Source organism: Drosophila takahashii, chromosome 3L (assembly GCF_030179915.1).
Source record: "Drosophila takahashii strain IR98-3 E-12201 chromosome 3L, DtakHiC1v2, whole genome shotgun sequence".
Lineage (NCBI taxonomy): Eukaryota > Metazoa > Arthropoda > Insecta > Diptera > Drosophilidae > Drosophila > Drosophila takahashii.
Window position 1 is genome coordinate 1,709,068 of NC_091680.1, and position 27,498 is coordinate 1,736,565.

The 27,498-nt window shown below is 40.0% G+C and overlaps 8 protein-coding genes across 10 annotated transcripts in view; 3 read left to right on the top strand and 5 right to left on the bottom strand.

Annotated features, from left to right (window-relative positions):
• Window positions 1-145: 145 nt before the first annotated feature.
• Window positions 146-4,403, bottom strand: Trhn (tryptophan hydroxylase). The gene is made up of 7 exons (XM_017137759.3): window positions 3,821-4,403; window positions 1,952-2,117; window positions 1,823-1,873; window positions 1,462-1,743; window positions 807-933; window positions 513-745; window positions 146-445 (listed from the first exon to the last, which is right to left on the bottom strand). Exons 1-7 carry the CDS (start codon window positions 4,335-4,337, stop codon window positions 148-150), a joined length of 1,674 nt encoding a protein of 557 aa, XP_016993248.3. The 5' UTR covers window positions 4,338-4,403; the 3' UTR covers window positions 146-147.
• A 2,006-nt stretch (window positions 4,404-6,409) lies between these two features.
• Window positions 6,410-7,275, bottom strand: LOC108054697 (lysozyme X-like). The gene has a single exon (XM_017137756.3). It carries the CDS (start codon window positions 7,072-7,074, stop codon window positions 6,571-6,573), a length of 504 nt encoding a protein of 167 aa, XP_016993245.3. The 5' UTR covers window positions 7,075-7,275; the 3' UTR covers window positions 6,410-6,570.
• A 145-nt stretch (window positions 7,276-7,420) lies between these two features.
• Window positions 7,421-8,597, bottom strand: LOC108054696 (lysozyme X-like). Its single transcript, XM_017137755.3, has 2 exons — window positions 8,444-8,597; window positions 7,421-8,172 (listed from the first exon to the last, which is right to left on the bottom strand). The coding sequence occupies exon 2, from the start codon at window positions 8,098-8,100 to the stop codon at window positions 7,606-7,608; it is 495 nt and encodes a 164-aa protein (XP_016993244.3). The 5' UTR covers window positions 8,101-8,172; window positions 8,444-8,597; the 3' UTR covers window positions 7,421-7,605.
• Window positions 8,598-11,513: 2,916 nt separating this feature from the next.
• Window positions 11,514-15,573, top strand: Aplip1 (JNK-interacting protein Aplip1). 2 transcript variants are annotated; one of them, XM_044394387.2, is made up of 5 exons: window positions 11,514-11,878; window positions 12,185-12,561; window positions 13,189-13,904; window positions 14,554-14,741; window positions 14,804-15,573. In XM_044394387.2, exons 1-5 carry the CDS (start codon window positions 11,766-11,768, stop codon window positions 14,874-14,876), a joined length of 1,467 nt encoding a protein of 488 aa, XP_044250322.2. In that variant the 5' UTR covers window positions 11,514-11,765; the 3' UTR covers window positions 14,877-15,573. The 2 variants fall into 2 exon arrangements, with proteins under 2 accessions (XP_044250322.2, XP_016993251.3); XM_017137762.3 differs by having other exon boundaries at window positions 11,516-11,878; window positions 13,168-13,904.
• Window positions 15,574-17,233: 1,660 nt separating this feature from the next.
• The window catches only part of mwh (multiple wing hairs), a 32,260-nt gene continuing 21,995 nt past the window's right edge, over window positions 17,234-27,498 (top strand). Inside the window, exons 1-3 of one of the 2 annotated variants that reach the window (XM_017137706.3) lie at window positions 17,234-17,848; window positions 23,355-23,773; window positions 24,254-24,529. In XM_017137706.3, the coding sequence (XP_016993195.3) occupies window positions 23,400-23,773; window positions 24,254-24,529 (650 nt within the window). In that variant the 5' untranslated portion in view covers window positions 17,234-17,848; window positions 23,355-23,399. Of the gene's footprint in view, window positions 17,849-23,354; window positions 23,774-24,253; window positions 24,530-26,529; window positions 27,285-27,498 lie in introns of those variants that run through there. The other variant, XM_070215629.1, reaches the window with a different exon arrangement.
• Window positions 18,401-19,801, bottom strand: meep. Its single transcript, XM_017137708.3, has 2 exons — window positions 19,341-19,801; window positions 18,401-19,284 (listed from the first exon to the last, which is right to left on the bottom strand). The coding sequence occupies exons 1-2, from the start codon at window positions 19,588-19,590 to the stop codon at window positions 18,401-18,403; spliced, it is 1,134 nt and encodes a 377-aa protein (XP_016993197.3). The 5' UTR covers window positions 19,591-19,801.
• LOC108054664 (ester hydrolase C11orf54 homolog) lies at window positions 19,810-21,755 on the bottom strand. Its single transcript, XM_017137709.3, has 2 exons — window positions 21,510-21,755; window positions 19,810-20,762 (listed from the first exon to the last, which is right to left on the bottom strand). The coding sequence occupies exons 1-2, from the start codon at window positions 21,592-21,594 to the stop codon at window positions 19,879-19,881; spliced, it is 969 nt and encodes a 322-aa protein (XP_016993198.3). The 5' UTR covers window positions 21,595-21,755; the 3' UTR covers window positions 19,810-19,878.
• Window positions 25,189-25,672, top strand: LOC108054647 (lysozyme A/C-like). Its single transcript, XM_017137694.3, has one exon. It carries the CDS (start codon window positions 25,214-25,216, stop codon window positions 25,634-25,636), a length of 423 nt encoding a protein of 140 aa, XP_016993183.2. The 5' UTR covers window positions 25,189-25,213; the 3' UTR covers window positions 25,637-25,672.

Here is a 27,498-nt window from a genome sequence, read left to right on the forward strand (position 1 = left end):
GTTACATTACATTATTTTTTTAGATTTGGATTTTTTACTAAGATTGCAACGCATTTAAAAATTCTGAATAATTTGCCAGGTGAATTATACTGCATTGTGGTCCCAAAAATCTGTTCCCTTTAATTTCGTTTGCTGTCTATTCCATTCCTAGTCGCCCTCTGCCGTCGAATTATCTGAGTTATCCGGACTGCAAGGACTTCCGCCTCCTCCAGATGCACCTCCCCTCACATTGAGGCTATTATGGAGCATATTGGCGATGCTATCCACATCCAGATTCTCATCCGTGGCGGAGATCTTTCGCAGGGCCGAGCAGACGATGCTGAGATCACCCCTGAGTTCACTGACCACCGCTGTGATTTTCTGGGCATTCGACAGAACCTCAACACTCATCGTATAGGGATTGTAACGCACTCCAAATGGTCGCTGGATGCTCTCGGCAAAAGCCCTTAAAAATATATAATTTTTAAAATATTTTAGAAATATTTTAAAACTTTAAATTAAACCCAAAGCACCTCATTTGCTCCTTGGCCTCCTCGAAAGAATCTGTGTAGTAGTAGGCATTCTGATAGGAGGTGATGATGCACTCCTCCTGGCAAGTCACCTCCGGATCGAACTTCTTTATCTTATTATCGGCCGAAATCGCATGCTGCAGCTCAGCCACGGAACTCAGGAGTCCCGCCCCATAAACTTTGAAAGTGCTGTCCGCCTGTTTGCACAATCCGAACTCAACGGTAAAGAAATAGAGCTAAAAAGAAAAAAAAAATTATATTTAAATCATAAAAATGGAATTGGGTTGGAATACCCACCGTTGCCAACTTCTCGATATCCGCATCACTTGCTCCCAAAGAGGCCAAGCCAATCTCCTGGGAAAATTGGGCAAAACTTGAGTTGGCCAAAAGGGGCATGTGACCTAGTAGTTCGTGGCAACAGTCCCTGTAAACAAGATATAAAAAAATCTTTTAAGCTAAGACATAAAAAACATTTTTTAAAATTTTTTTTTAATTCAAGACATAAAAAACATTTTTTTTAACATTTTTATTTAATTTAAGAAATCTAAGCAAAATTAATTTCAAAATTTGTAATGCCACTAATGTTCCAAAAATATAAATATTAAATTCCTAATCAAACTTGTATGTTTATATTTGTCCTTATTTTAGTCATCCAGCTAAAAGTATACCACTTACTTGCATTCATCACAAATCAAATGTAATGAAAAGTATGCTAGACATTTTTTTAACTGAAGACGGAATCAATTAAATTTCGAAAATTGAAATTTAAATTGAACTTTTAATTTTAAATATTTGTAATATATTTTTTTATACAATTATTTCACAATGAATAGTTGCGTTATTAAAGTCATAAATCTTTTATATCATTCAAAACAAACTATAAACATTAACAGCGAATCGAAATAAATTCTACACTACATTTATTATTAATTAATACTTGGTAATAACTTACGGTTCGGGAGTGTAGAAAGGATCCGATGAGTGTCGGATGTACTGGGTGCAGTGGAACACCCGAAAAGCCAATCCAGATAGAAAATCCCTCGGTGAGAGATACCCCGCCACAGGTCGCAGTTGGAATCCCGTCTTGCGCTTGAGATAAACACTCACATCCTGCAGCTGGGGAACGTTATCCTCGCGGTAGCCACAGTACTTCTCCAACTCCGGCCAGGTTTCCATGTACTCGGGCACAGCGTGCAACACGTAGAGTCGATGGAGCTCCAAGAAAACGGTGCCCCTTTTGGCAGGGAAAGTTGAGAAAACCACCCAAATGAATCGATACTTGAAATCAAATTGAAATGCAATCAAGAACTTACCAAGTTTTCACCTCCTCAGGTGTGTACTGCACACGAGGAATGGGATTGCCACTGAATGGATGGATGGAATCGAAAGGAGTGGGGATTTGAGGGTGTCTATAGGGAGTAAAACCATTATCACACACTTACTGCTTGAAATTGTTGGCTATGGCAGAGAACTGCTCTCGTCTTTTACGATAAATGGGGTCCTTGAATCCCGGATGGTCGGCATCCAACTCCGAACCGTACATAAGGACATTCTGAGCCTTGTCCAAATCGGAGATCTTCCGCGGAAACCACACCATGTCCCCGAAATCTGATCGCAATAAATGGATAATCATAATAATAACAGCTATGGATTTTCCTTGTAATTGTATGCCAATTTAAAGAAAAGTTATTCGTTTGATAAAGCGTAGTACTCATTTTCATAAGTTTATTAATAAAACATAGAAATTCTTCACCCCTTGTGAACTATATATACTATATTTTAAATTTTATTGTAGCTAATAATATGATATCTCTGGTAAAAGTGAATTATCTTAAACCAAAAAAAGTGTCAAAATAATAACCATAAAACTAAACCTAAAAGATAAGAACAATTAAAAACTCTCAGTTTTGGATGAAACGACTATAAATTACCTGCTAAAGTCATTTTTTTACTAAGAGGTCTTTAGAAACGGATTTTTTTAGGCTTAAAGAGGTCGGAAACTCTCGAGTATACCCTGGATTTCTAAGAATTTTTAGATTAAAAAAAGCTGGAGGGTTCCTTGAATGTCAGACCAAAAAAGTAGTTAAAAGACACCTTTCGTTGTGGGTGGTTGTGCATTAAAATGTTCGAGGCAGGAAAATATTTGTTCCACGCACTTATATTATGGAACATGTGTACTCTAGTGGAGGTAACTAATCATCATAGCAGCGATTTTTGCCATGTTGTATTGGAAAAATTGGAAAGGATGGAAAGTCAAATGCTGGAAGCGCAAATTAAGATGAACAATCATTTATTATTAATCCAAAGAGCACTGACAACTGAGAAAACTTCACTGGAGATAAAAGAAGATGTTTTGGAGGAAACTGTTCCGGAGAAAACCATTCCCTCGAATTTCGAGCGTTTTGGTTCGAGATACTTTTACGTGGAGAATGACTTTAAACAAAATTGGACTACTTCAGCAAACACTTGTCTTCAGATGGGCGGTAATCTGGCCATTTTCCAGCACGAACGGGAATTCGAGGCCATCCAAGCGAAACTCAATAAAAATCACTATTGGCTGGGAATTAACAACCGTGTGAAATCGGAGGAGTTTGTTTCGGCAGCGTCTGGAAAACCCGTCTTCTTTTTAAAGTGGGGACCCGGACAACCCACCTACAACTATGATAAATCAGAAAGCTATGTTTTCATGTATGACGGCCAAATGGGTCTTTGGAGGGATGATCACGAATTTTACTTTGTTTGCCAAGCAGATAATCTTTAGTTGATAATAAAAAATAAAATCTTTAAAATCTTTTTAAATTTTTTATACAAAATTAAATTAAATGGAAATATATTTTTCGAATTGTTAAAAGAATTTTTTTTAGATATAAGTAAAATTTTAAAATGAAATACCAACGGGAAATATATGCCTAGTTCTGAGAAGGGAAAAGATATCCCATCTATAAATCTCTAAATATTTATTTGGTGGAACTCTAAGAACTCTATATTTAAATTCCAGATATTAGAACTCAAAATTCCAAGAATTATGTATCTAGGGTTTTCCCTCGTTAAATAAAATATACTTTACGAGGATTTTCCTAACAGCAAATACAAAATTTCACATTTCTGCAAATTATCTAAAGCACGAAATCACTTTCAAATGTCAAAATAGGTGCATAAAAGTATGCAACAATATATGTTTAATCCAAAAGTGATATGAATTCATACAAGAAAGCGGATATTCTTTATCCACTGCATACTTTTAGACACACGCTTTGAGATTTAAAAGGGATATCCACCCCAATATATCTTAAATCTCCTCTATAACTCACCAAAACTGGAGCAGGCCGACAATGATGGAGCCCTGGCCAACCCGTGGGTATTCACCGAGGTGTAGTTAACGGAAGCCACCTCCCTATTCAACATCTTGACCACCTGGTCGAGTCGCCTAGGATCGCACTCGACATCCACCAGGACATCCGCCTGGTTGGTGGCCATCTCGAGAGGCGATAGCTCCAAGTGCAGCACATTGATGCCCAGTTCCTGGAAAACCTGAAGGGCCCGGGCCAGATTTCCCACCTGGTTGCGCAGGGTGAAGATGATGGAGATGCGTTCCCCTGGAGAATGCTGCCTGGGATTATTATCCTGGCTGCTGACTCCGCCTATGGTCAACCTCGGAGGCTCTTGCGGAGCTGAGGAGTGCCGCGAGAGATTCGGATGGGAAGTTGGACCAGATGTAGTGGAATCCTTCTTCAGCTGATGCAACGGGCTGCCCTGCTTGACGGCCCACTCCTGTTCGCCACTCCTGTAGAGCCACAGGCCCAGAAGACTCTTCCCCGAAGCACTCATCACTGCACTAGGTAATCCTTCTTGGGTTCTATTCTTATTCGCGGGCACACGCGTCGTATGCGCAACTCAGCGCAGACTGCAAGATCCTTCGGATGCGTGCGGCCTTTTATAGGCAGCCCGCAGGATTCGCCAACTCGCACACTCGCAGAGGAAAATATAGAGGAGATACATATTCAATTGTATTTATTAAGTGTGCGTGGTGAGATAAATTCGTTCAAGGATATAAAAGCTACAAGTGAGTCTTTTCCATCCATTCTATTCAACGAGGACCCTCCTCCTTTCGGGGGGTGGCATGTCCTGATTGGCCAAATCATGCTGGAGTCAGGCCAAAACGCTAACGCATGACGTCATCGTATGCTGACTTTCAGAGTCCTTAATATTTTTAAAATGATTTGTATTTTATAGAGATGCGATTTACTAAATAGAAAATAATGTGTTTGGGATCTTGTCTTTTAAAAATAAAGTTTGCAACAATAAAAATAAACTAGCTCAGGAAAATATTACCAAAAAAAATAATAATATTTAAGAATTTTTTAAAATTTCATATTATTGGATTTAAAAACTCTTTTAAAATATATAAAAATTAATATTAAAGAATCTTTTATTTAGCATTTTATAAATTTTATTTTTAATTTTTCTTAAAAAAATGTTTTAAAACGACAAAGGTGTCAAAAAGGTATGCAATGAAAAAAATTCCATTGTATTTTATTCTGAACTGGAGTAAAAATATATTGTAGCATACTTTTCAACGGTAAAGTAATAATAATAATAATAATAAAATTCATAATATAAGCAACCAAAAGCAGGGCATACATAATTCACCATATCATCCCCATTTCACTTTCTAATCAGCAGCAACAACTTTCAATTGAATGAGGAAAAAGTCACGGGTTTGGGTTTCGGTGGACAGACAGACTTCTGTGCTTGACTTTCAAATTCAGGCGTTTAATTTATGCTGGTACGGCAGTAACTAGTGTTCCGTAAGCAAAAACCCAGTGAAACCCTTGCAGAAATACGAAAAACTCCGCTCAGGTAAAATCAATATGAAGTTAGTTAAGAAAAGCACCGAGTCTGCGACATTGAGAGTGGTCAAATAAATGGGTTGCTAGGTAGTTCAGTTGGACAAACCATAAAGGAAAAGCGCTTTCCAACGCAACCACTTGATGCTTCCACAGAGTCAATAGTAGATAAATGGCAATTTCTTTCCTCCCCGCTTTTCTTTTTCTCGGGCCTTTGTTTGCGCTTCGAGAAAAGCAAATAGCGCCAGGGGAGGCGGAAGGCGAGGGAAAACCAGTGGGTGGATAAGAAAACCAGAGTCACTTCCACTTGACTATTAAAATATGCGGAAAACTGAAGTGAAAACCACATGCGTGGGTATCGTACGATGTATCTCCCTACCCAACTCATCACCCAAGCGATAAACTTAATGGTGCTGGCTAACTGATTGACCGACAAACGACTGGCTCCCAGGAGCCATCCACTTTCTGTGTATTTGCCCACCAGCTGAGGATTTATGGTGGTTCCTTTGGGAAGGAGGACGTTTTGTACTTCGTTTAGAAGTCTTCCAGACGGAGATGGAGTTTGGAGTACGGCGACGAGGTCACGATGAATGGCAGCTCTTGATTTCGGAATAATTAACTTAGACAGCTAATTTGGAATGGGGTTGGTTGGAAGGGATGAGCTGGGACTCGGATTTAATTCGGGAATTGGAAAGGGTAATTTTATCAACATTGAATAAACATACAATTTACAATGTCGCATACATTTAAAAATATATTTATGATTTTAAAATGTATGATAGAGTAAAGCAGGTTTAGGTTCTAGGTGCAAACATTATCTTGCAATATTTTAACACCGAAGAAAGTTAGATTTTTGTTGTTTTTTTATTGGTGCAGTCACTCACTCCAGATAATATGTCTAAAAAAATATTAACAAAAGGAAAGAAACTCGCCAGCGAACCATTTATAATTGACTTTATCGTTTCTTATCTTGGTTTCAGCAGGCAAATCGGTCCCTTATCTCAGTTAAATAAATTAATTGTCATTTCTACAGAATAAATACATATATGTATGTACACCATCTATACAATTTATTTGTAATATTAATAAGATTTACAAAGTGCGTATTATTATAAAGACAAATGTTCATATAAAAATGAGTAATACTGTAAAAGATAAAGGGTATGTCAATACTTTCAGCATTTAATAAATTCTTTCCCTACGATTTCGGTTCTCTATTTGAAGCAATCATCGATGGAAGGCAGGTCTCCACTGCAGAAGTGCCAGACTGACCAGGCTGACCAGCCCTGTTGACCCAGGACAGTTTGGGCACACTTCACCGACCTGCTGATGTCGTCGGTCAAGAGGTCATTGCAACCGAGACCACAGCCATTGTGGGAGAACTTGCCACTGGGCGGTTGGCACCAGTAGAGGTCGTTGATCTGGAAGATCCCATAGTCGTTGGATCCATCGGAGTTGGGCGGACCCACCACCTCGGTTCGGTAGGAGCTCTCGTGCTCCGCAATGCAGGTCCAGCGAGCCAATTGGTCACGAGGAACCCCGAGATTGGACATCTCCCGGGCCAAGGAACACCGATCCATGGTGCGTGCTAAGATAGCAGGAGTAGCCAAAGCCAGGACACAAATTACGAGAAGGGATCTCATCTTGACTCGAATGGTTTGGATATCAGTAAAAAACGAATTGACTTTGCCAGTTGTCTCGTTGTTTTTATACCCCATGGAATCAAGAAATTCTGCGTAATGAAATCTACATTAAACAAAGCCCCGCGATAAGAATATGTGGTCAACGTTAAGTGTAAGGAGTTTTCTTAGTAAACCCCCTTTAAAAAATACTTATCACCTCATTGCAAATATTTCTTACACTCATTCACAGGGTAAAACTGTATCTATAATAAAATGTCAGCATGGGAAAAAACAACTTCAACGTACATCACAATTTTATTGCCTTCGTTCCCTCATTTTGCAAACTTTGAATAAGCTTTGTGATGAATACAAAGTAAACTTTAAATTGAAAACTTTTTTGTAGAGCCTAATTTTAGGAATACCGAAAAAGTTCTCCAGAATGTTTTTGTTTCAGAATATGCTATTTATTTACCGGATTATAAAGTGTAACAAAAAGATTGTGTTGACAAGGAATACAAAAATGCGCATTATTAATTAGTCTTGTGTAAATACTTTTCCCGCTTAATAAAATCTTCTCCGTCAATTGGACATCCTATTAACACAATTCCCACACAAAATTGAAATTATTTAGAATTTGCAAAAGCTGTCCCCTCCAAATTGATTGGAGAAATGACGATCGGTCAGCGATTTTCCTGAGGTGAAGCAGTCGTCGATGGAAGGCAGTTGTCCACTGCAGCGGGGCCACACGGACCAGGCAGACCAGCCCTGTTCCCGCTGGACCATTCGGGCACATTTCACCGACCTGCTGATGTCGTCGGTCAGGAGGTCGTCGCACCTGATGTTGCAGGCATTGTGGGAGAACTTGCCACTGGACGGCTGGCACCAGTAGAGGTCGTTGATCTGGAAGATCCCATAGTCGTTGGATCCATCGGTGTTGGGCGGTCCCACCACCCCAGTTCTGTAGGAACTTTCATGCTGGGCAATGCAGGCCCAGCGAGCCAATTGATTACGGGGAACTCCCAGATTATCCATCTCCCGAGCCAAGGAGCAGCGGTCCATGGTGCGGGCCAGGATAGAGGGAGTGACCAGAGCCAGGATACAAATCACCAGAAGAGCTCTCATCGTGATGCGAATGGTTTGAAGGTCAGTAAAATAATATTTTACTATGCCGGCGGTCTTGCTGTATTTATACCCCTGAAGTTCAAAATGATGTGCACTTTAGAATAATGTGATAAGAAGAGTTCACGTATTTAGTTCAGATGTCCAATGATTAATATTGATTCAGTGCCTCCGCGTATTTGCACTCTTTGTGGTGTTTTGAGTTATCTGCTTTAAAATTAACTTTAAACAAAACAACAAATCGGGCTTGTCTTGGGCAATTAAGTTCTTTGGATGTTTAATCTTTTAAACTGATTTATTAAATGGATAGTTATATTATTAATATTCGAGTTACTTATTGACAGACCTCCGGTTAGGTTTTTTTAATTATTAGCTCACAAAAATGTCTAACGCTGCGCTTGCAATGAGATTTCCACACCAACTGAATTTTCTTTCAATTTTAGCTTGCGTTTTATTCGCTTCGCGATCGTTTCTAGAAACGACGACCACTACGTGCTTATCTTTACCGGGCGTGTCCCGGAATACATATTCCATATATATATCACTATGGACGGCAGTCCATGTAGTGACGAAGCGCACCAGGAGAGTGTGCGAAGGCGACTACTATTATATCAAATAAAAACACCTCTTAACGAGGTAAAAAACTAGTGACGATCGCACCTTCAACGTACAAAAGTTCTGATATCAACTTTTGTGACGAAAAATAATTTTAGATGCGACTAAATAAGTACGCTACCTAAAATTTATTCATTCGGCACGCTAAAACAGAAAAACATTCGTGTAGATATTAAATATTTGCTAAAGCGGGCCGAACGAGTAAATTTTAGGTAGCGTACTTATTTAGTCGCATCTAAAATCATTTTTCGTCACAAAAGTTGATATCAGAACTTTTGTACGTTGAAGGTGCGATCGTCACTAGTTTTTTACCTCGTTAAGAGGTGTTTTTATTTGACTGAATTTTGTGTGAGGGTATCCGAACTGTATTTTAGGGTCATGGAATCAGTAAATTTGCACCTAAGAGTTCCATATAGGAATCTTTTGTTCTACGACTTTTGGAAAAAGCCGCTACTTTAGCGGGAAAAAAGCTAAAAATGGCTAAATTTCGTTAGTTTGTAAGTTCTAAACTACTAAAGGTACAGACATGTGCCATACCTCGTTTAAAAGGTATTTTGAAATACTTTTTAACTTAATTTGTTTAAATACAATGGCTTACAAATTATGATTGACCAATTTAAATTTAAATGTTTATATTAGCACCTATGAGAGCAAAAGTAAACAAACAAAAACTTCTGATATCAAATAAAAACACCTCTTAACGAGGTAAAAAACTAGTGACGAACGCACCTTCAACATACAAAAGTTCTGATATCAACATTTGTGACGAAAAATTATTACACTCGTCATTAAATAGACTTTCTAATATTTTCTCATTCGGCACGCTGCAATAGAAAATGCCTGTGAAGGGAAAAAGGCTGGAATAGTTTGCTAGGGCGGGCCGAATGAGAAAATATTAGAAAGTCTATTTAATGACGAGTGTAATAATTTTTCGTCACAAATGTTGATATCAGAACTTTTGTATGTTGAAGGTGCGTTCGTCACTAGTTTTTTACCTCGTTAAGAGGTGTTTTTATTTGATAGTTAAAACCATGACGAATACAGTAAATTTAGCTTTCAGATAGTATTTGTGTTTTATTTTACTTGAACGAATGTGAAGTGCATACAAATGTGCAATTTAAGTTCAACATTGTGACGAATCCGACAGAAAGTTTCAATTAGAAACAGCTATCGATCGATGGCGAGTTGCCACTGCATAAGTTCCAGGAGGACCAGGCCGACCATCCCTGCTGGGCCAGGACCTTTTGGGCACATCTCACCGACTGGGTGATGTCGTCCTTGATGAGGTCGTCGCAACTGGTGCCGCAGCTGTTGTGAGAGAACTTTCCATCTGATGTCTCGGAGTATTTATACCCTTGGATATGACAACATGTTTCAATGCTTGATTAGATTCCTGTTCATTAAATATTAACATAGGAAATATTAATAACAATAGTCTTAAGAAATTTTCTTAGAATAGCGCTATAAAGGCGACTTATCTTGGCTTATTTGTCTATGTCCTATTTTTAAAACCAAAGATCATAGCTTATCATCATGGCCAACTATGTAACGGGGAGATCTAACATATAATAAGTATTTGCAGACTGTTAAGAAAGCAATTTTTCTGTAAGGGTTTCTTCCTAACTTTCTTTTGTATTTTATTTAAGTAGTTTGCATAGGACAAAATAAATAAAATAATAAAAAAAATTTAAAATTTCTTGCTGAAACCGGATGTTTTATTCTGTGGAAAAACGGAATGGGCATGTGGTTTTCGTTTGAAATAATCTTTTATTTATGACTCGACTGCGCAAAATACAAAAAATTTCTTGCTGAAACCGGATTGTTTGTCTTGCGCAGAAAGTATAAAAATGCGCTACAGTATAAGAAATGTTATTATACTTCAGAAAGAATTCGTTCAATAATGTGGTTCAAGAAAGAGCTCTTCTTTTTCGTAGTTCTTTGCTTCTACGCAGCAATGGGCAATGTCATTGAAAGACGACAAATTGGAGGAGGATTTCAACATCCTTTAAGATTGCCTACATCTGGAGTCGCAGCAATGGACCACGTCATTGAAAAACGACAAATTGGAGTAGGATTTAACCATCCTTTAAGTTCGCCTACATATGGTGATAGGCAACAAGCCTTTTATAGAACCCCGGAAGGACAGAAAACAAAACAGATATTAGTGGCCGCAGCATGCGGAGCGGCAGGATCACTTGGTGGTCCTGCAGGAGCTGCCGGGGCAGGAGCAATTTGTTCACAAATCCCTACATAATACCCTTCCTCACAGAAGCATGTGCAATGAACGCGTGTTGCACGATGAAATACAAATTCAGTTTGAGCAAGAACATTTTTTTGTAATCTTTTATTAAGTTCTGATACTGCACCGGGGCCATACGGACTGTTAATTTGTTTAAGGGTTTCTTAGTATATTGTTCTGTATATTACGGATTTAATTTAAATTATACGTAATTAGTATTTTTACCAAATATAAGGCTTGGTATTTCCACAACCACCCCTTTTTTGCCAAAACCGCTCCTGACTTTTCGTGCCCCAAGCGCAACAGCATTGCAATTCGTCAGTCACCCCCGTAACTCAAGAAACTTGGAGCGGATGTGAGTCACTGCGCAGGCGCGCTACTTGTCAACCCCCAGGAGAGCAACTTACAAGACGGATGCCGCTGACCCCCCAACCTTTGCCCTGCCAGCGGTAAACAAAAACAAGTTTGGCTCTCTCTATAGCCAGAAAAAGAGAGAGCGAGAGAGAGCTTACGCCTGACAGCTGAAAGTCCCAAATTTCCCCGACTTGGGCATCCACTATTTCGCATTATATGGCACCACTCACATCTGGAATTCAGACGGGGACACTCGAGTTCGCCAGCGACGTCAAGGAAATTATCGATTTTCGCAAGTAAAGTGAAAAAACTGACTCCGCTGGCCGAAAAGTCTTTAAAGTTCCATAATACTCGGGTGAAATCTTAAGGAAAATCGTGTAAAATCGAACTCATTGAGAGCCCCAGCTAGCCTGTAGTTGTGGGCGTGGCAGCTGGTTGGGAGCCCTGGTCACAAAACGACATGGCCGACAGCGAATTCGAGGAGTTCCACAGGCCCATCTTTGAGCCACATACGATTGCGGGATTTGGAAGTGGAGCAGGCAGCAAGAAAAATAATCCCCATGCATTTTACTCGTAAGTTTAAAAAATAGATTAATTAAAAGAAGTAAGAAAAGTAAAGGGTGGCTTAGATGAAGCACGTGTCCTGAAGAGCACCCCCCAAAAAAAAGTGTAGTCGGTATCCTTGAAGAAATATATATGTATTCAAGTTTGAGAACGAAAACAAAAATCACTAGGGCTTTGAAAACACTTAAGAAGGTGTCTAAAAGTATGCTAAAATATATTTTGAATGCCAGAGATGGATTCCAAAAAATACTGCATACTTTTAGACACTCGTACAATTCGATTTACTATTTGATTAAAAAAAAATCTATTCCCCAGTTTAATTCCCAACGATGACCTGGAGGACTCGCACTCCTCGAAGAGCGATGGCGATGGCTCCGATCAGGAGGACGGCATTGGTCTGGTGGACCACGAGCCCAAGTTGCGCCAAGTGGAGGACGATGAGCTGGGCGATGGCCTGAAGGTCACTCTGTCCTCGGATGGATCCCTGGACACCAACGACTCGTTCAACTCGCACCGACATCATCCGTTGAATCATCAGGATGCAATTGGTGGCTTTCTGGGCATGGACACCAGTGGACTGGGCGGCAATAGTGCTCCTGTGACCATTGGAGCTAGTACAGATCTTTTGGCCCCGAATTCGGCTGCCACGCGTCGTCGTCGCAAGTTGCCCGAAATCCCGAAAAACAAGAAATGTAAGTGGGATGGAAATAACTTAGTTCCTTGTTAGAATGTCCTGCATGCCAGTAGTGTTAGGGGGCTAGTCCGGCTAGAAATTAATAGGGGCTTTAGTAAATGAGAAAATATTCATGTGATCTTTAAAATCTCTTAAAAGATGCTTAAAAGTATGCTACATTATATTTAGTATCTCGAACTCTGAAGATAAATGCATACTTTCAAGCACTTTTTACAGAGATTTTAAATTTAAATCAAAATATATCTCGCAATTATATCTCTAATTAAGAGAAAATATTCTTGTAAGGCTAATGTTCATAAAATATTTTGCATATTTGTTGTTGAATGCTAAAATATCTTAAAATATTTGATATCTCTTAAAATCTTTGATATCTCTTAAAAGGGAGCTCAAAAGTATGCAACAATATTTTGAATACTTTAAATTAATGAAAACTTAAAGAAGGGTGGCGTTAAAAATTCATAGCATACTTTTAACGCTTTTTAAAGAGGTTATATTACCTAAAGGATGTAAAACCTGATTATTATAAATATTATTTATTACCGGACAGTCCTAGTTTAATCTCCCTTCGTAGTTTCGGGCTAACCCACTCATGGCCTCGTTGCAGCTTCCATTCTGCATCTTCTAGGTGGCACCAACTTTGGCTCCCTGGCCGATGAGTTCCGCAATAATGGAGGTGGCAGCGGAGGAGGAGCTGCTCCTCCTTTAGCAGCTCGCAGTGGACAACAGCGCTCATTCCTGTCCCTCAAATGCGGCTATCTAATGGACGAGGACTCCAGTCCGGATTCGGAGAGGATGCAGAGTCTGGGCGACGTGGACAGCGGTCACAGCACCGCCCACTCGCCGAATGACTTCAAGAGCATGTCGCCGCAGATCACGTCTCCCGTTTCGCAATCGCCCTTCCCCCCGCCCTTTGGGGGCGTGCCCTTCGGCCAGCTGGAGATGCTGGAGGCCACCCACCGGGGGCTGCACAAGTTTGTGCCGCGGCACCATGACGAGATCGAGCTGGAGATCGGCGACGCCATCTACGTGCAAAAGGAGGCCGAGGATCTGTGGTGCGAGGGCGTGAATCTGCGGACTGGGAGGCAGGGCATCTTCCCCTCGGCCTATGCCGTCGATCTGGACTACAACGAGTTCGATCCCACGGTGCAGCTGGTGAAGAAGGAGCGCTACCTGCTCGGCTACCTGGGCTCCGTGGAGACGCTGGCGCACAAGGGCACCGGGGTCGTCTGCCAGGCGGTGCGCAAGATTGTCGGCGAGTACGGGAACTCACCCACCGGACAGACCTGCATCCTGGAGGTCTCCGACCAGGGACTGCGCATGGTGGACCGATCGGGACCGAATGTGAGTAGAAGAGCTTGGGTATAGGAAAGGCACTTGCTTAAATGTTCCAAAAAAGGTATAAAAACCTAAAGAACTATTCTAATTCAAAAGGTTTACATGACATTTTTAAATAAAAATTGCAGTTTAGTTGAAATTTAGGAATTTATATTGTCATATAGCATTAATTAAATGCTTGCGAATTGAAAAAACAAGGAAAACAAGGAATTTATATTGTCATATAGCATTAATTAAATGCTTGCGAATTGAAAAAACAAGGACATTTTCCATTTACTAGCAAAAAAAATATAAAGACTTTTAAATTTACTTTTTAAGGTGTCTAAAAGTATGCATCGGTTTATTTTTAATCAATAAGTTCGATGGGAAAGACAGGTTTAAAAAAATTACTGCATAATTTTAGACACTTTTATAAATGATTTAAAAAAACCCTTTTGATTATTATATCAAACAATGCCTGATTCAACTCAAAGCACCATTTTAAATTTCGTATAATATTATTTTTTATTTTATTAATACTTCTTAAACTAATTTTGGAAATTTATTTAGATTTATGTCAACAGACAAATTCTATGAAACTATTTAAGAACCAAGACTCTAAAGTTAACAAAACTGATTAATAAAACCCCACTTTTCATTTCTCTCCCTCAAACAGCAAAACAAAAAGGACAAGAAGCCGTGCATCGACTACTTCTACTCCCTGAAGAACGTGTCCTTCTGTGCATTTCACCCTCGCGATCACCGCTTCATTGGCTTCATCACCAAACATCCCACGGTTCAGCGGTTCGCCTGTCACGTCTTCAAGGGCTCCGAGTCCACCAGGCCAGTGGCCGAGGCAGTGGGGTAAGTCCCAGTACAGTAAAGCCTCCTTAAAACATACCTCACATATACCACCCTTCTTTCAGTCGTGCTTTCCAGCGATTCTATCAGAAATTCATTGAGACCGCTTATCCCATCGAGGACATCTACATTGAGTAGGCTTGCGAAAGATTTGCGGTTTGTGCTTCTAGTCGAGGAATTCTCATTAATCAATACGATATATATATTTTTTGTGCGGTTATTACGAATAAAAAAAAGATAAATCTCAAGAAATATTTGCTCTTCTTCAAAGAGAATCTTATAAAACAAATTCAATAAGCTCGCAATAGAAACCCTAGCTGTAGATTATTATCATTTTACCGTTCCTAAAAATTGTGCAAGATCTTAGACCTGTAAATAGTTAGCCTTGGTTCCAAACTCCCACTTGACACTCAAGCTTCAAGCAATCAGCAATAGTTGCCCCTTAAATAGGAACCCCCTTTATACACACGAGTACACATAGCATATAGACCAAAGCACAACCAATAAGTTTAAATCCCTAGAAAGTACTTTGAAGATCCCAGAATTTTGTATCGGAAGTTGGGTCTATTGTGTTTATCAGAAGTGATTAATTTAGATTGGTTTATGGAACTCGAGACCCCAAAACCTGGCAAAAGCACAAAATAGATTGAGGCCAAAGTAATCTAGAGATCTTTGTTTAGTTATGTCAATCTTTCAGTTACTCAGAGACTCAACAATATCGAACACCAGCTGCTACATTTTCAAGTAATCTCAATAAAAGCCCAGTTCTAAGCAGACGAATATATACTGTACATGTATACAAAAGAAATATATATATAAAAAACTATAAATCAAAGTGGATTGCGTTATTTTTATTGCCCAAGAAAGGTGAGTAATTAATAGTTTAGTTTAATTTTTATTAAGAAGTATGCAACGATATTTTAGATTTTGGTAGTTTATTTGGTACTTATATAGATAGTTACTAGCATCCCAAAATTATACTATTAAATATTTTAAAATTCTTATACAGCCTAAAAGTTAGTTACTATCTTAGCTTTAAGTTAAAAAATATGCCGGTTAATCTCTTAAAAGCAATTAATTGCTTATTTACATTAAATTACATGGCACATAAATAATGATCACTTTTAAATATTATCTGTATAAAGACAATAGCTATTTAGAGTACTGTTGTAAGATAATATTATTCCAAGTAGCCTGAAATATTTATTTTGAGTGTGTTCAGTTACTTCTTATGATAGTTACAATCCAGAATTGGCCATTAATTTTTATGCGCATTTTTAATTCCGGATCTGTGCCAAAATAAAAAAAGAAACAATCACACATTAATAAAAAACGCCCCAGAGAAATGGAGAATAAATTGCTGTGCTATTATAATGGCGATACATCACTTAGCCTTGGGGCATCAATCATTATGCAATTTTTATGAAGTCAGCCCGCAGCTTTGGTTACTTTCTTTGGAGGTGGTTCATTGAACGAGTTGCGGTTGTGGGCTTGGTTTAAAACGGCCTTTGGGCCTTTGGCTCTAACAGGAGCAGAGTAACTAAACTAAAACTAACTAAATTCGTGTCGCTTTTAATGGAAATGGATATGGATAACCATATACCCCGAGCAGCCTTGGCAGCGACTTTGCTTTTGGTTGGCTGTGGGAACTGGTTTCGGTTGCTTTTGGTTTTTCTTTTGGGTTGGGAAAATCGCTGCGGCACTCGCTTGATGCACTTGTCGACTGGCCCCAGCCTCTTTTCTGCTCTGCTATCAACAAATGTGGCCAATTAGAGATTAAACGACAATTTCAATTTAAAAACGCTTGTAAAACAGACCAGCCGAAAAGCCAACCTGATTTATCAGAGGAGCGGCAGTGGCGGCAATAGACTTGTCAAACTGATCCGATATCAAAAGGGGTCTGGAGAGGCCTATTAGAACTCTCTCATCACTCAGAAAGATTATAATCTATCATTTAGAAGAGTAATTAGACAAATTAATTTCATACATTCTTATTAATATGCAAAAAAAAGAGTGTAAATTAATTTTTTCTTTAGGCAAAAAAGAAAATAATATATTAATATTAATAGAGTATTAATAGAACATTAATAGAATATTTTTATATACTTACAAAAATGTATAGTTTGAATACTAAAAGCTCTAAGATTTAGAAAATTGTTTTATTCCATTGCTTACAAAAATTGTAATATTTAGAAATATTTACAAAATAGTTTTTTAACTTTTAATATAATTTTCAAATATACAATACTTTAGAATTAAGATAAGTTTCTTATAAATACCCATATCTTTTTGATAAGTATATAAAATTGTTTTAGAAATTCTTTAAAACAAAATGCACATTACTATAAGTTTCTAACAGCTAACTTTTCCTAGTGCTGCTCTTGAAAAGTCACGCTTAATCTCGGGGCTACTGCTTCTTTGAGTGCATGAATGGACCGATAGAACCGATGTTTGTAGAAATCCCCCAAACAAGTTCGCTATCTACGCGCCTGAAGAGCCGAGCCGATGAAAAGAGCCATGTGAAAAGCTACTCCGACCGGTGGCTTCAGTCGAGCCATCTGATCGCGGACTTCATTCAGTCTGCAACTCGCGTTTCAGCCGACCAGACGCGTTCGTATATGGTGAATCCGAATCTATGAGCCAAAACTAAGAGCTTTAAATCTGAAAAACAGCCGACAAAGTGAAGATCAGGCGGAGTGAATCGCGAGTCAATCAAAGCGAGGCAGCTAATAAAAAGTGCTAATGGTGTGTTTAAAATATGAATAAAACGAGTAAGCCTGGGCCACAAAAACGGTTACCAATGCCACAGCCACAACCACAACGGTTATAACAATAACAAAAAAGAGATTTTCTTTTTTTCGTGGGACGAAGAAATCGCATTTGCATTTCACCGCGGACCCAAGATTAAATTGGATCAAATCGATGGAAGTTTTGGTTTATTTGTTTGTGTGCGCGGGTTTCGTTTCGGCCAAGAGTGCTACTTTCATATAAGAAAAGGGTTACCAGTTACCAGAATCTGGAATAATAAATATCTAAATGCAAATATTGGAAACCCGTTAAGAAGAAACAATAGGAATATTTTTTTTGGGAGAGTCCCCCAGCGGGAGTGGGTAAGTCTATCTATAGATCTTAAGATCTAACTATATGATCGATTTGTAACTGTCACAACAAACGGGTTGTTTAGGCTTAGTATTCAGTTTATTCCCCCAGCCAGTTTTAGAAAAATAAACCATAAAAACGTTTTACTGACGTTTTTCGCTCTGCATGAATCAAAGTTATTAAATAATTAATGGCCAGCGGTGCAAAAAGAAAAACACAGATAGCTCTGCATGTTTGGGGCATTATTTACGGCCTGCTTAGCTAGACGTCCGTATCGCATAGTCCGTCTCTCATTAGGCCAACCATGAAGTTCTGAGGCCCCAGACTCTCGTCAAAATAGCACCAGTATATCTGTATCTGTATCGAACAGCAAGTGGCGTACAGATCATTTAGCCATCGATTTGCATCTCAAAGAAAGCGGCTCTAATTTTTGGCAATTACATAAAGTCTGATCCCTCGGGGGGTTTGTTCCACAAATGATGCGATTTAAATGAGACAGAAACCGAAACCATTTTCTTGGAAGATATTTATTTTTGGGTTCAGTAATTAAAGGGAATGATATATTAGTCTCTTCCTAAGTTATCAGTTTTTATAGGTCTGTCCACTCGTATAACCCTCTCAGCCACATTTAGATAGGCCTCGTACTCTATTATATCAGGGGTGGTATCATAATGATAGTGACCTCCCCAGTTCTCAAAGGAAAAGGAGTGAAAGTGCTGCAGCCTGAGATCCAATCCCATATCCTTGGACACCAAAGTACCCACTGCGTTCAGTTGGGCGGGCATTTCGTAAAACTTTAGCCAGTTGTTGATCTGTTCCTGGGTGTGTATAGGTGTCTTGCTGAAATCCCTCATCACATGCTGGTGTACAGAACCCTTCTTGATAACAAAGATGCCTCCCAGACCCACCACTTTATCGCCATAGTGCTTCTCCAGACCCTTTCGCATACAATCCACAAAGTTCTGCTCACCAGTTCGCTGTTTTGCGGTGATCTTGAGTACCTGACCTGGTTTTCCCTCGCTGAGGAAGAGATTTAAGATCAAAGCGCAACGTGGTTCGTCTTGGGGAATCCTCTCCAGAACACACTCCTCATTTTCGCCCCTCACAGTAGCGGTATAACTACCTTGAGCGAGTTTATCTTCTTCATCGAGTGAGAAATTAAAAATCCCCTCGCAGTTTGAATGACGTATAGGCCAAGGACCTGCTCCGGGACCCACAGCAAAGATCTTTCCAGGACCCTGAGCCTTGCGGGTAATCTCCTTTAAGTTGTAGAGCTTATCACGTTGAACCAGGGGCCTCAAATAGGGTGGACCACCTGCTTCCAGTAGGGTGGCCTTGCCACCCAAACCACTTTCCACCAGACCAAATTGGGAGTCCTTAAGATCAGGACATGCACCCACAGTCACTTCCACCGTTCTGAAATTCTCACTCAAAGCACCCTGTATAACTAAAGATTAAGACAGCTATAAACTATTTTTATCAACGTTTCTGAGTGGTTCTCACCTGCTTGCAGTTCCGAGAGTGAGGGCACATGGAGTGGCTTCTCCTCGAAGAGCAGCTGATCCGTTTGAAGGTGACTCTGGTTCTGGCTCATCTTATCTCTACAAATATTCCGATATGATTTTGGGAACTTTCCCTGCTGGAGGTAAAACAGCGACTGACTGAAATACCATCGTCTGGTAAAAATGTCAACTATTCGAACGGCTGTCATGATAATGGTTCTGCTGATACAGGGTTTCCACTGATATATCATTTTGGTGGTTGTTTTAGAAAATATAGTTTGTGGTTTCACTATTTCAGTTTTTTCTTTGATATGTATTTTGTTTGATTAAAATAAAAATTTAGTTAGGAACCACTAAAAGTAGCACCTATTTTTAGTAAAGCCTGATAATCACATATAATTTTCTTTATAAACCAAAAACATACAACATTTTTATTTTCGAGTTTATGTTTTGTTTATTTACTATTATTTATGAGGGGTTTAAAGTTCGGAAAGGCAATGGAAAAGTCGTCTACAACTAGATACTATAGAAGATAAGATCTAATCCCTTCCCACCTTGTGAGTGGCCACTGGTTTGTCCACTCGAACTACCCTCTCAGCCACATTCAAATACGCCTCGTACTCCACGATATCGGGCGTGGTGTCGTAATGGTAGTGACCTCCCCAGTTCTCGAAGGAGAAGGAGTGGAAGTGCTGCAGGCGAAGGTCAAGGTCGTGCTCCTTGGTCACCAAAGTGCCCACGGCATTCAGCTGGGCGGGCATCTCGTAGAACTTGAGCCACTCGTTCACCTCCTCATCACTATTTATAGGGGTCTTGCTGAAGTCCCGCATCACGTGCTGGTGGGCGGCACCCTTCTTGATCACGAAGATGCCTCCCAGACCCACCACCTTATCGCCATAGTGGTTCTCCAGACCCTTCCTGATGCACTCGATGAAGTTCTGCTCGCCAGTTCGCTGTTTAGCGGTGATCTTGAGCACCTGACCTGGTTTTCCCTGGCTGAGGAAGAGGTTCAGGAGCAAGGCGCAACGGGGTTCCGAGTGGGGAATCTTCTCCAGCACGCACTTCTCCTCCTCTCCCCTCACGGTGGCTGTGTAGCTGCCATTGGTCAGCTCATTCTTCTCGCTCACCGAGAGATTGAAGATGCCCTCGCAGTTGGATCCTCGAATGGGCCAGGGACCTGCACCCGCACCCACTGCGAAAATCTTGCCAGGACCCTGGATTTTCCTCGTAATCTCAGCGATGTTATAAAGCTTATCACGCTGCACTAAAGGCAGCAGGAAGGGAGGACCACCGGCCTCCAGCAGAGTGGGTTTGCCACCCAGTCCACTCTCCACCAGGCTGAACTTCTTCTCCTTGAGATCCGGACAGGGACCCACACTCACATCCACCTGGGCAAAGTTGGCCGTCAAGGCACCCTGTATAACTGAGAGTGGGAAACTTATTAGAGAGCTTTATCTCGACCTCCATCTAGACAACGTAGAGCAAAAGCTAACAGCACTGATAAAAAAATAACATAGTAATTACATTTTAATACTTAAAATATAATATTTAATACCATTGGGTACAAAAAACATAATAATGCTTACGAATCATTTTAAATTGCATATTTACTTTTAACATATTTAATTAAATTTTAGTCATATTTTCATTAAATAGTTCTGAATTTAACAAATAACAAATTTCAAATCAAAATAAAGGTTTAAAAACCCTAAAAATAATTGTACATAATTAAATAATATTTAATATTTGATATAAACTAAATTTCATATTTAAATCATGGTTTAAATCCCTAAATTAACTTGTATTCTTAAATTTAATATTTTCATAATAAAATCAAGGTTTAAAATCTTTAAAAGGAGTTTAAATTTAATATTATAATATAGTTTAAATTTAATATTATAATATGATTCTTATTGTATTTCCTCCTTTTTTATCAGTGCAAAAAGCTCTAGGTTCAATCATATGTTTAGTGTTTTGGATTGCTCAATGAAAACAGAGAAACGCCAAACGCAAAACACAAAACATAAAAAACCTAGAACCAACCGAAAAACCGGCTATGGAAAGTTCGGCACCGTTCTTCTGAAGGTCATTTGCTATATGGCACGTATTGTTATCTCTGGGATCTCTGTTAAGCTAGAATCCAGAGTCTCTGGGAACTCTGAGAACTCACCATTCTGCAACTCCGACAATGGGGGCACATACAGCGGCTTCTCCTCGAAGAGCAGTTGCTCTGTGCTCAGTTGGCTCTGGCTCATTTTGGCTGGAGGTTCTGTGTGTCCTAGTTACTCTGCTCCTTACTGATAATCTGGCCTCGTTTCTAACGATTCTGGATTCAGGTTCCCCAGTTCCTTTCTCTCGTAAAAAAGTTCTACAACCGCTCGCTAGATCGTTGCAAACACGACTGTCTGTTGAAACCAGATGGGTTCTCGTTTTTTAAAGTTGAGTAGCCGAGCGGCTACCAGTTTGCCCTATAGTTAACATTGCTGGTCGGATCGTACAGGGTGCATTCGCTTGATAAGATAAACTTCTCTTGTGCCGTATTTAGTTTAATTAGAGTGGAGATTTCTTCAGGTTCTCGAGGGGGGTTGAGGTACCATAATAACAATTCGTCAAGTCTCACGCTTAATTCGCATGTCAGGAAGGCACATTTATGATGCGGTTAATTCACTTACAGTAGCCCCTCCACTTAACGACCTTAGTCAACGTACCCCAACCACTTTTTATTGCTTTCCGAAGAAACTTTCCACTTCGTTGTCGTCACTTTCACTGGAACGAAAAGGTTCTAAAGGGCCCAGACCTTTTAGGAGACCCTAAAATAACTGGTTGCTGCTCTATTTTATGGCTCACATTTACATATTCTTTGTTAAGCTCGCTGGGCAAGAAAGTTGTTCTAGAAACTTGCTCCCTAATTTATGCCTAATCAAATAGGTTTTTAAAAAACTAATTGGTGACCGATAAAAGAGATTCGTACACAAAAAAAAATATTACAATCGTTTTGGTGAAATTTCTTATCCATCTATCATGAATTTTATATGCTTGATAAAATACAAAATGGTAAGAGAAAGAAGTAGCATATTTTCGAGGATATAACTATTTTCATTTGTATAAAAATATTATTCTGAATAGACATAAGTTCGAGTTACAAATATCGCACAGTAATTTCGCACACCGAAATTCGAAATAGTGTTACTAAAGAGAGAGAAATAAATAAAGAATGTTACTTTCCATATAAATTCTACTTTATTCAATTGTAATATTAGGTATACCAATAAATATCTTTGAATTATTTTTTTCTGTGCACTAAAAATCCCTCTAGAGCACCTTTCACTGTGCCCCACTGATAAATCCAGCCCTCTTTCGGCCGGTGGCCACTGATAGTGCCCGTGGTTGCTCCGGCGATCGTGTATTGTCATTTAGCGGTCACGTTTGCTACGTCAGTGGGCCGCACCAGATAAGCCAGATAAGCCTATCTGAGGTTTCTATATAGCTTGTATAGCCAAGTATATAGTTCATTTCGGGTGTTTCGTGGGTCAAGCCGCAAGTGCTGGACGTACAAATCGCGGCAAGGGCGCTAATTTGATGTATGGCCCCTCAGCCGACGACTAATGAGTCTTCGATTGTCTGGCCTGGATTTAATTTAGCTTGATAGATAGCGTGTGCCATTAGATGTGCCACAAAATGACAGCCTCCACGCCTCGCAGAGAGGAGCTGTCGAGGATCATGTCCAAACTGGTCCATGCAATCCATCATTTCGCCAATGGGATGTATAGTTTATCATAATTACAAGACGACGCTTGGCCATCTACAGGCATTTGTTCTAGCGTTCTGGTGTGGTGACCCCAATACCAAAGTTAAGAACTCGTCGGTGACCCAATTCCGCGATGGCCACTTCACTTTTTTTCTGCCAAGCCGCCGATCCAAACTGGTTGGGAGAATTGTGTCACTACTGATACTCGTCGTTGCAGCCAAGCAGACTTCCCACTAACATATGTTGTCCATGTCCCTGTCACATTAGGCAATGTTTGACGATCGTCGATCCGCAACTTTGTAGGATTGTAACATGGGCAATCGCAACAGCAGGGGCGTGGATTTGGCCGCCTTGGAGGGAGCATCTGGAGGGGAGGGAACCTCCAGGTTCAACACCCGGCGAAGATATCAGCAGCACAAGAGGGAGTATTGTCTACAGAACGAGTACCGCTCCAAGACCCTGCCCGCCCGCCATCCGCAGCAAAATGATCCCCCGCAGCAGAAGAACCAAGGAAACCAGGAGCGTTTGGGCTCAAGCAGTTGTTTGGGTGGCGGACAGAATGCATCGAGTAATAATGCAACACCGCACAATCCAAACGGAGAGACGTCGAGGGTTCTGTTTCTGCTCTACTTGATTCACCGCACCTGGAACGTGGTCATGGACACAATGGACTCACGCACCAAGAGGTAAGACGAAAGATTTGGTTCGATATGGAAAATTATGGTGCTATGACACTGACCTAAAATACAGCTGACTTGGTGTATTGGAAAAATATTACATTTTTGATTGAAAACGATTAGATCCACTTCATTTTATACAGCACTTATCGAAATAACGGCCAATTTTAAGACTATTATAGCAATCATTGAAATTGTTTGATCCAAATAAAAGTAAAATGCTATGGTCTAAAATTTAGAAGTCAGAATAAATTTAAATAAAATAACAATAATAAAATAAAATATTGTTTAATTTATTTTCTATATAAAATAAAATAAAGTGTTATTCAATTATTTTTCTTTAAAATAAATATCTACTGTAAATAAAGATATTTGCACCACTTTCCCAACATCAAAACACCAGTTATTTGTCCGAATTTCAGGCCAGTGTCATAACGCCCGAAGCAAGTGTCATAACACCCATACTAATTTTTTCAATTCTTCAAACAGTCGTTCGCAACGCGGGGACTCCCCCCAAAAAGAGGCACCCGCGGATGTAAATGTGGATATTGAACTGCAGCCGACCATCCAGCGACCTCTCGACGAGGAGTGCTCCATTGGCATCACCGACATAGATGCCTCCTCGTTTTGCTCCCAGTACTCCTGCTGCAGCTGCAGCTACTGCGATGTGGGGACCACGGGGACACAGACAAATGTCTACAGCTCCATTGGCGACGACTATTCCCTGGACTCCATGTACGAAGCGGGAAAGTCGATAGTTGACAGGTGAGCAGAACTGAATACTTTTTAATATTAAGTATACGGCATAGCAGACAGCTTTTGTGCGCTGTGGATACATTGCATACTTTCAGGCTTTAGTAAAATCAAAGTAACTAAAAGCAATGAAAAACTTTGCTTGCATTTAGGCTAAGATTTTATTAGGAAATTATGAGTAAAATAAATTTACTTTTCAGGCTATGTTCGTAATGTTATTTATTCCAAAAATGATATAAACATTTTAAAAGTTTAAATAATTACTAACAACCCTGGACTCAACTAATAAAAAAGAATACTTAGAAATTGAGGAAGATATCCGTTTCATAATAATAGTTTAATACCACAGGTATCCAAAGCAAAAGTAATCAAGGGGATCCCACATATTTTAGATGGTTGATACTGATATGTCTTGAGTATTCCATGACAGTTTTTATTTGCCAAGTGTCCCCATTGATATTTTTGATCATTCATATAAACAATTTTTTTCGGGAGTGATAGCTTGCACATAGACCCTTTTAGCAGCTGCTGCAAATTTTCCATGCTTCCACTTAATTAAAATTATCGATCGCTGCGCAAAAATGGAGTTCGTATCAGTAAGCGTGTATCGCCTGATAACCCTCTATCAGCAGAAGATTTGGCTATAAAAACACAAAGCCTTCTCTGTTTGGACATCAGTTTTCGAGAATTGTCAACATGAAGGCTTTCTTCGTTTTGGTTGCTCTGGCTTGTGCCGCCCCAGCTTTCGGTCGCACCATGGACCGTTGCTCCCTGGCCAGGGAGATGTCCAACTTGGGCGTTCCCCGCGATCAGCTCAACAAGTGGGCCTGCATTGCCGAGCACGAGAGCTCCTACCGCACCGGAGTGGTGGGTCCTGAGAACTACAACGGATCCAACGACTACGGCATCTTCCAGATCAACGACTACTACTGGTGTGCTCCTCCCAGCGGTCGCTTCTCCTACAACGAGTGTGGACTGAGCTGCAATGCCCTGTTGACCGATGACATCACCCACTCCGTCCGTTGCGCCCAGAAGGTCCTCAGCCAGCAGGGATGGTCCGCCTGGTCCACCTGGCACTACTGCAGCGGATGGTTGCCGTCCATCGATGACTGCTTCTAAGCCGATTTTGATTTTGAATAAAATGATTGCATAAAATAGCATGTCCTTGTTATTTACCCATTAGAATTATTTGAAAGAAAGAATCCAAAAGAGCAAAAAATTCTATGATTTAAATTTAAAAGGTCTTAAAACACTGGAAAGTCGTATTAAAGTCCAAATAATACTCAGGGAGAATTTATCAAGTTAAATATACTCTGTTTAAGTATTACATTTCAAAAACCGAAAAGAAGCCTTGGAGCATATTTGCGATTTCTTTCATCATACTCTTTTAAAAATGAGTTCTAAGAAAGTATTTTTTATAAATGTTGCCGATAACTCAAAAATATTAACAATAATATTCGATACAGAATTTTAAAAAATTATAATCAAATTAAAAATAAGTAGTTTATACTATCCTTTCCACTTTTTCTTTTAAATATTCATATTAAACCGACGTCGTTTAATTGTGAAACTAAAATTGTGCAAGAATTTATTTAAAACTCTTGAAATTGTCAGCTTAATATTTTTTTTAATGCCCCTACGAAATGCTTTTTCTAAACTTTAATTTCGATTTCTTGGTAAACACACTTCTACTGGCTAAATTGGGTTCAATTCTAATGGGGCCTGGTTTTGCACATTCTTCTCCTTAATCACAGTTTGTGGTCGTGCTCCAAGAATCGAATCGAAGATTCCCTCAGGCGCCTGACAGTCTTCGTTAATTTGGAGGTGTGCAGTTGCTACCGTTGTTCATTTGCTCACAACGCTAGGGGTCTTATAAAGAGGGTCTTATACAACCAGCCGAGAGAGGGAAAACTAACTCGCGATCTCTTCTTTTCTACCGACGGCCACTTCGGTTTTTAAACTCGTCTTTGGGTTCAGGCCAAGTTTTCAACTTCGGATCAGTTGGTGCGTGACTTTAGTTCGAGGCGGACGTGTGGATCGCAAAGAGGCGATTGTAAATCTCGGTTTAGGCTAACAATTAGACGAACGATGTCTTAGCTAGATGATATTCGAAAAAGTCTAGCCAAGTTCAATCGACAGATCGATCATTCGAAAGCCACCAAAAGTGGGTTGTCTTAACCTCTTCTCTAAACGGTAGTGAACTCCCCATTTCAAACACCTCTTGAACATCAAGTGTCACTGACGATTACGCGATATGAATTTTCCTATTGTGTATTCTCAGAAGAAACGAGTTTGATTGGTTAGAAAAGTGCGGTATTGGCAACCGGGCCCCCTTTTAAACGTAACATAGCCCCCCTCTTTCGGTTCTTCTTGGGCTCTAACAGCATCGCGAGTGGAGTGTGTGCATTCTGCGGCTAACGGTAAAACGAGTACTGGACCCGGCTAGAACTGGCCCCAACTGGCCTATTGCAGCATCTATCCACCATAATAATAAGAGTGGTTCTTGGTTCTTGGAGTTCTTGGAGTGGAGAGCTTCGTGCTAATCTCCTCATCTCCTCAATTTATATGCCTCGCGTTCGATGACGACGCAAAGTGCAGTGGATGTTAGCCATCATCATCATCATCATCGTCTTCGTAGAATTTGAGAACGTTCTGCAGTGAGTGGCCCAATTCGGAATCGGGTCAATAAGCTGTATCTGGTCTGGATTTTCGGAGCCTGAACTGGAAGCCCGGCTTCTCCAGGGAGGATAGTCCATAGGCTAAATAGGTAAGCCAGTTTGTAGTAGTTTAGAGAGTTTCTTTAACTAAGTTAGAGGGTCAGGAAGATCTGGATGGTATATGCCTCTGATTTTGTATGCTAATGGCTACCCGACTTTCTTTCTTTCTTAGCTGACTGCCCAAAATCTAGATATGTAAATCCCCCGTGTGGGCACCACTGACATTGAACTGTGACGCCCACACACAAAAAAAACTCAAGTTAG

Bases quoted from the DNA above. Each gene is read 5' to 3' on its own strand.
- Trhn (XM_017137759.3), bottom strand. From the start codon at position 4,337: ATGAGTGCTTCGGGGAAGAGTCTTCTGGGCCTGTGGCTCTACAGGAGT. The intron at 1,744-1,822 runs GTAAGTTCTTGA...CCCTGCCAAAAG, and splicing joins CCTGAGGAGGTGAAAACTTG to GGGCACCGTTTTCTTGGAGC. The intron at 934-1,461 runs GTAAGTTATTAC...TCTTGTTTACAG, and splicing joins CCTTTCTACACTCCCGAACC to GGACTGTTGCCACGAACTAC.
- LOC108054697 (XM_017137756.3), bottom strand. From the start codon at position 7,074: ATGGGGTATAAAAACAACGAGACAACTGGCAAAGTCAATTCGTTTTTT.
- LOC108054696 (XM_017137755.3), bottom strand. From the start codon at position 8,100: ATGAGAGCTCTTCTGGTGATTTGTATCCTGGCTCTGGTCACTCCCTCT.
- Aplip1 (XM_017137762.3), top strand. From the start codon at position 11,766: ATGGCCGACAGCGAATTCGAGGAGTTCCACAGGCCCATCTTTGAGCCA. The intron at 11,879-12,184 runs GTAAGTTTAAAA...TCTATTCCCCAG, and splicing joins AATCCCCATGCATTTTACTC to TTTAATTCCCAACGATGACC. The intron at 13,905-14,553 runs GTGAGTAGAAGA...TCCCTCAAACAG, and splicing joins TGGACCGATCGGGACCGAAT to CAAAACAAAAAGGACAAGAA.
- meep (XM_017137708.3), bottom strand. From the start codon at position 19,590: ATGATATATCAGTGGAAACCCTGTATCAGCAGAACCATTATCATGACA. The intron at 19,285-19,340 runs GTGAGAACCACT...CTTAATCTTTAG, and splicing joins ACTCTCGGAACTGCAAGCAG to TTATACAGGGTGCTTTGAGT.
- LOC108054664 (XM_017137709.3), bottom strand. From the start codon at position 21,594: ATGAGCCAGAGCCAACTGAGCACAGAGCAACTGCTCTTCGAGGAGAAG. The intron at 20,763-21,509 runs GTGAGTTCTCAG...TCCCACTCTCAG, and splicing joins ATTGTCGGAGTTGCAGAATG to TTATACAGGGTGCCTTGACG.
- LOC108054647 (XM_017137694.3), top strand. From the start codon at position 25,214: ATGAAGGCTTTCTTCGTTTTGGTTGCTCTGGCTTGTGCCGCCCCAGCT.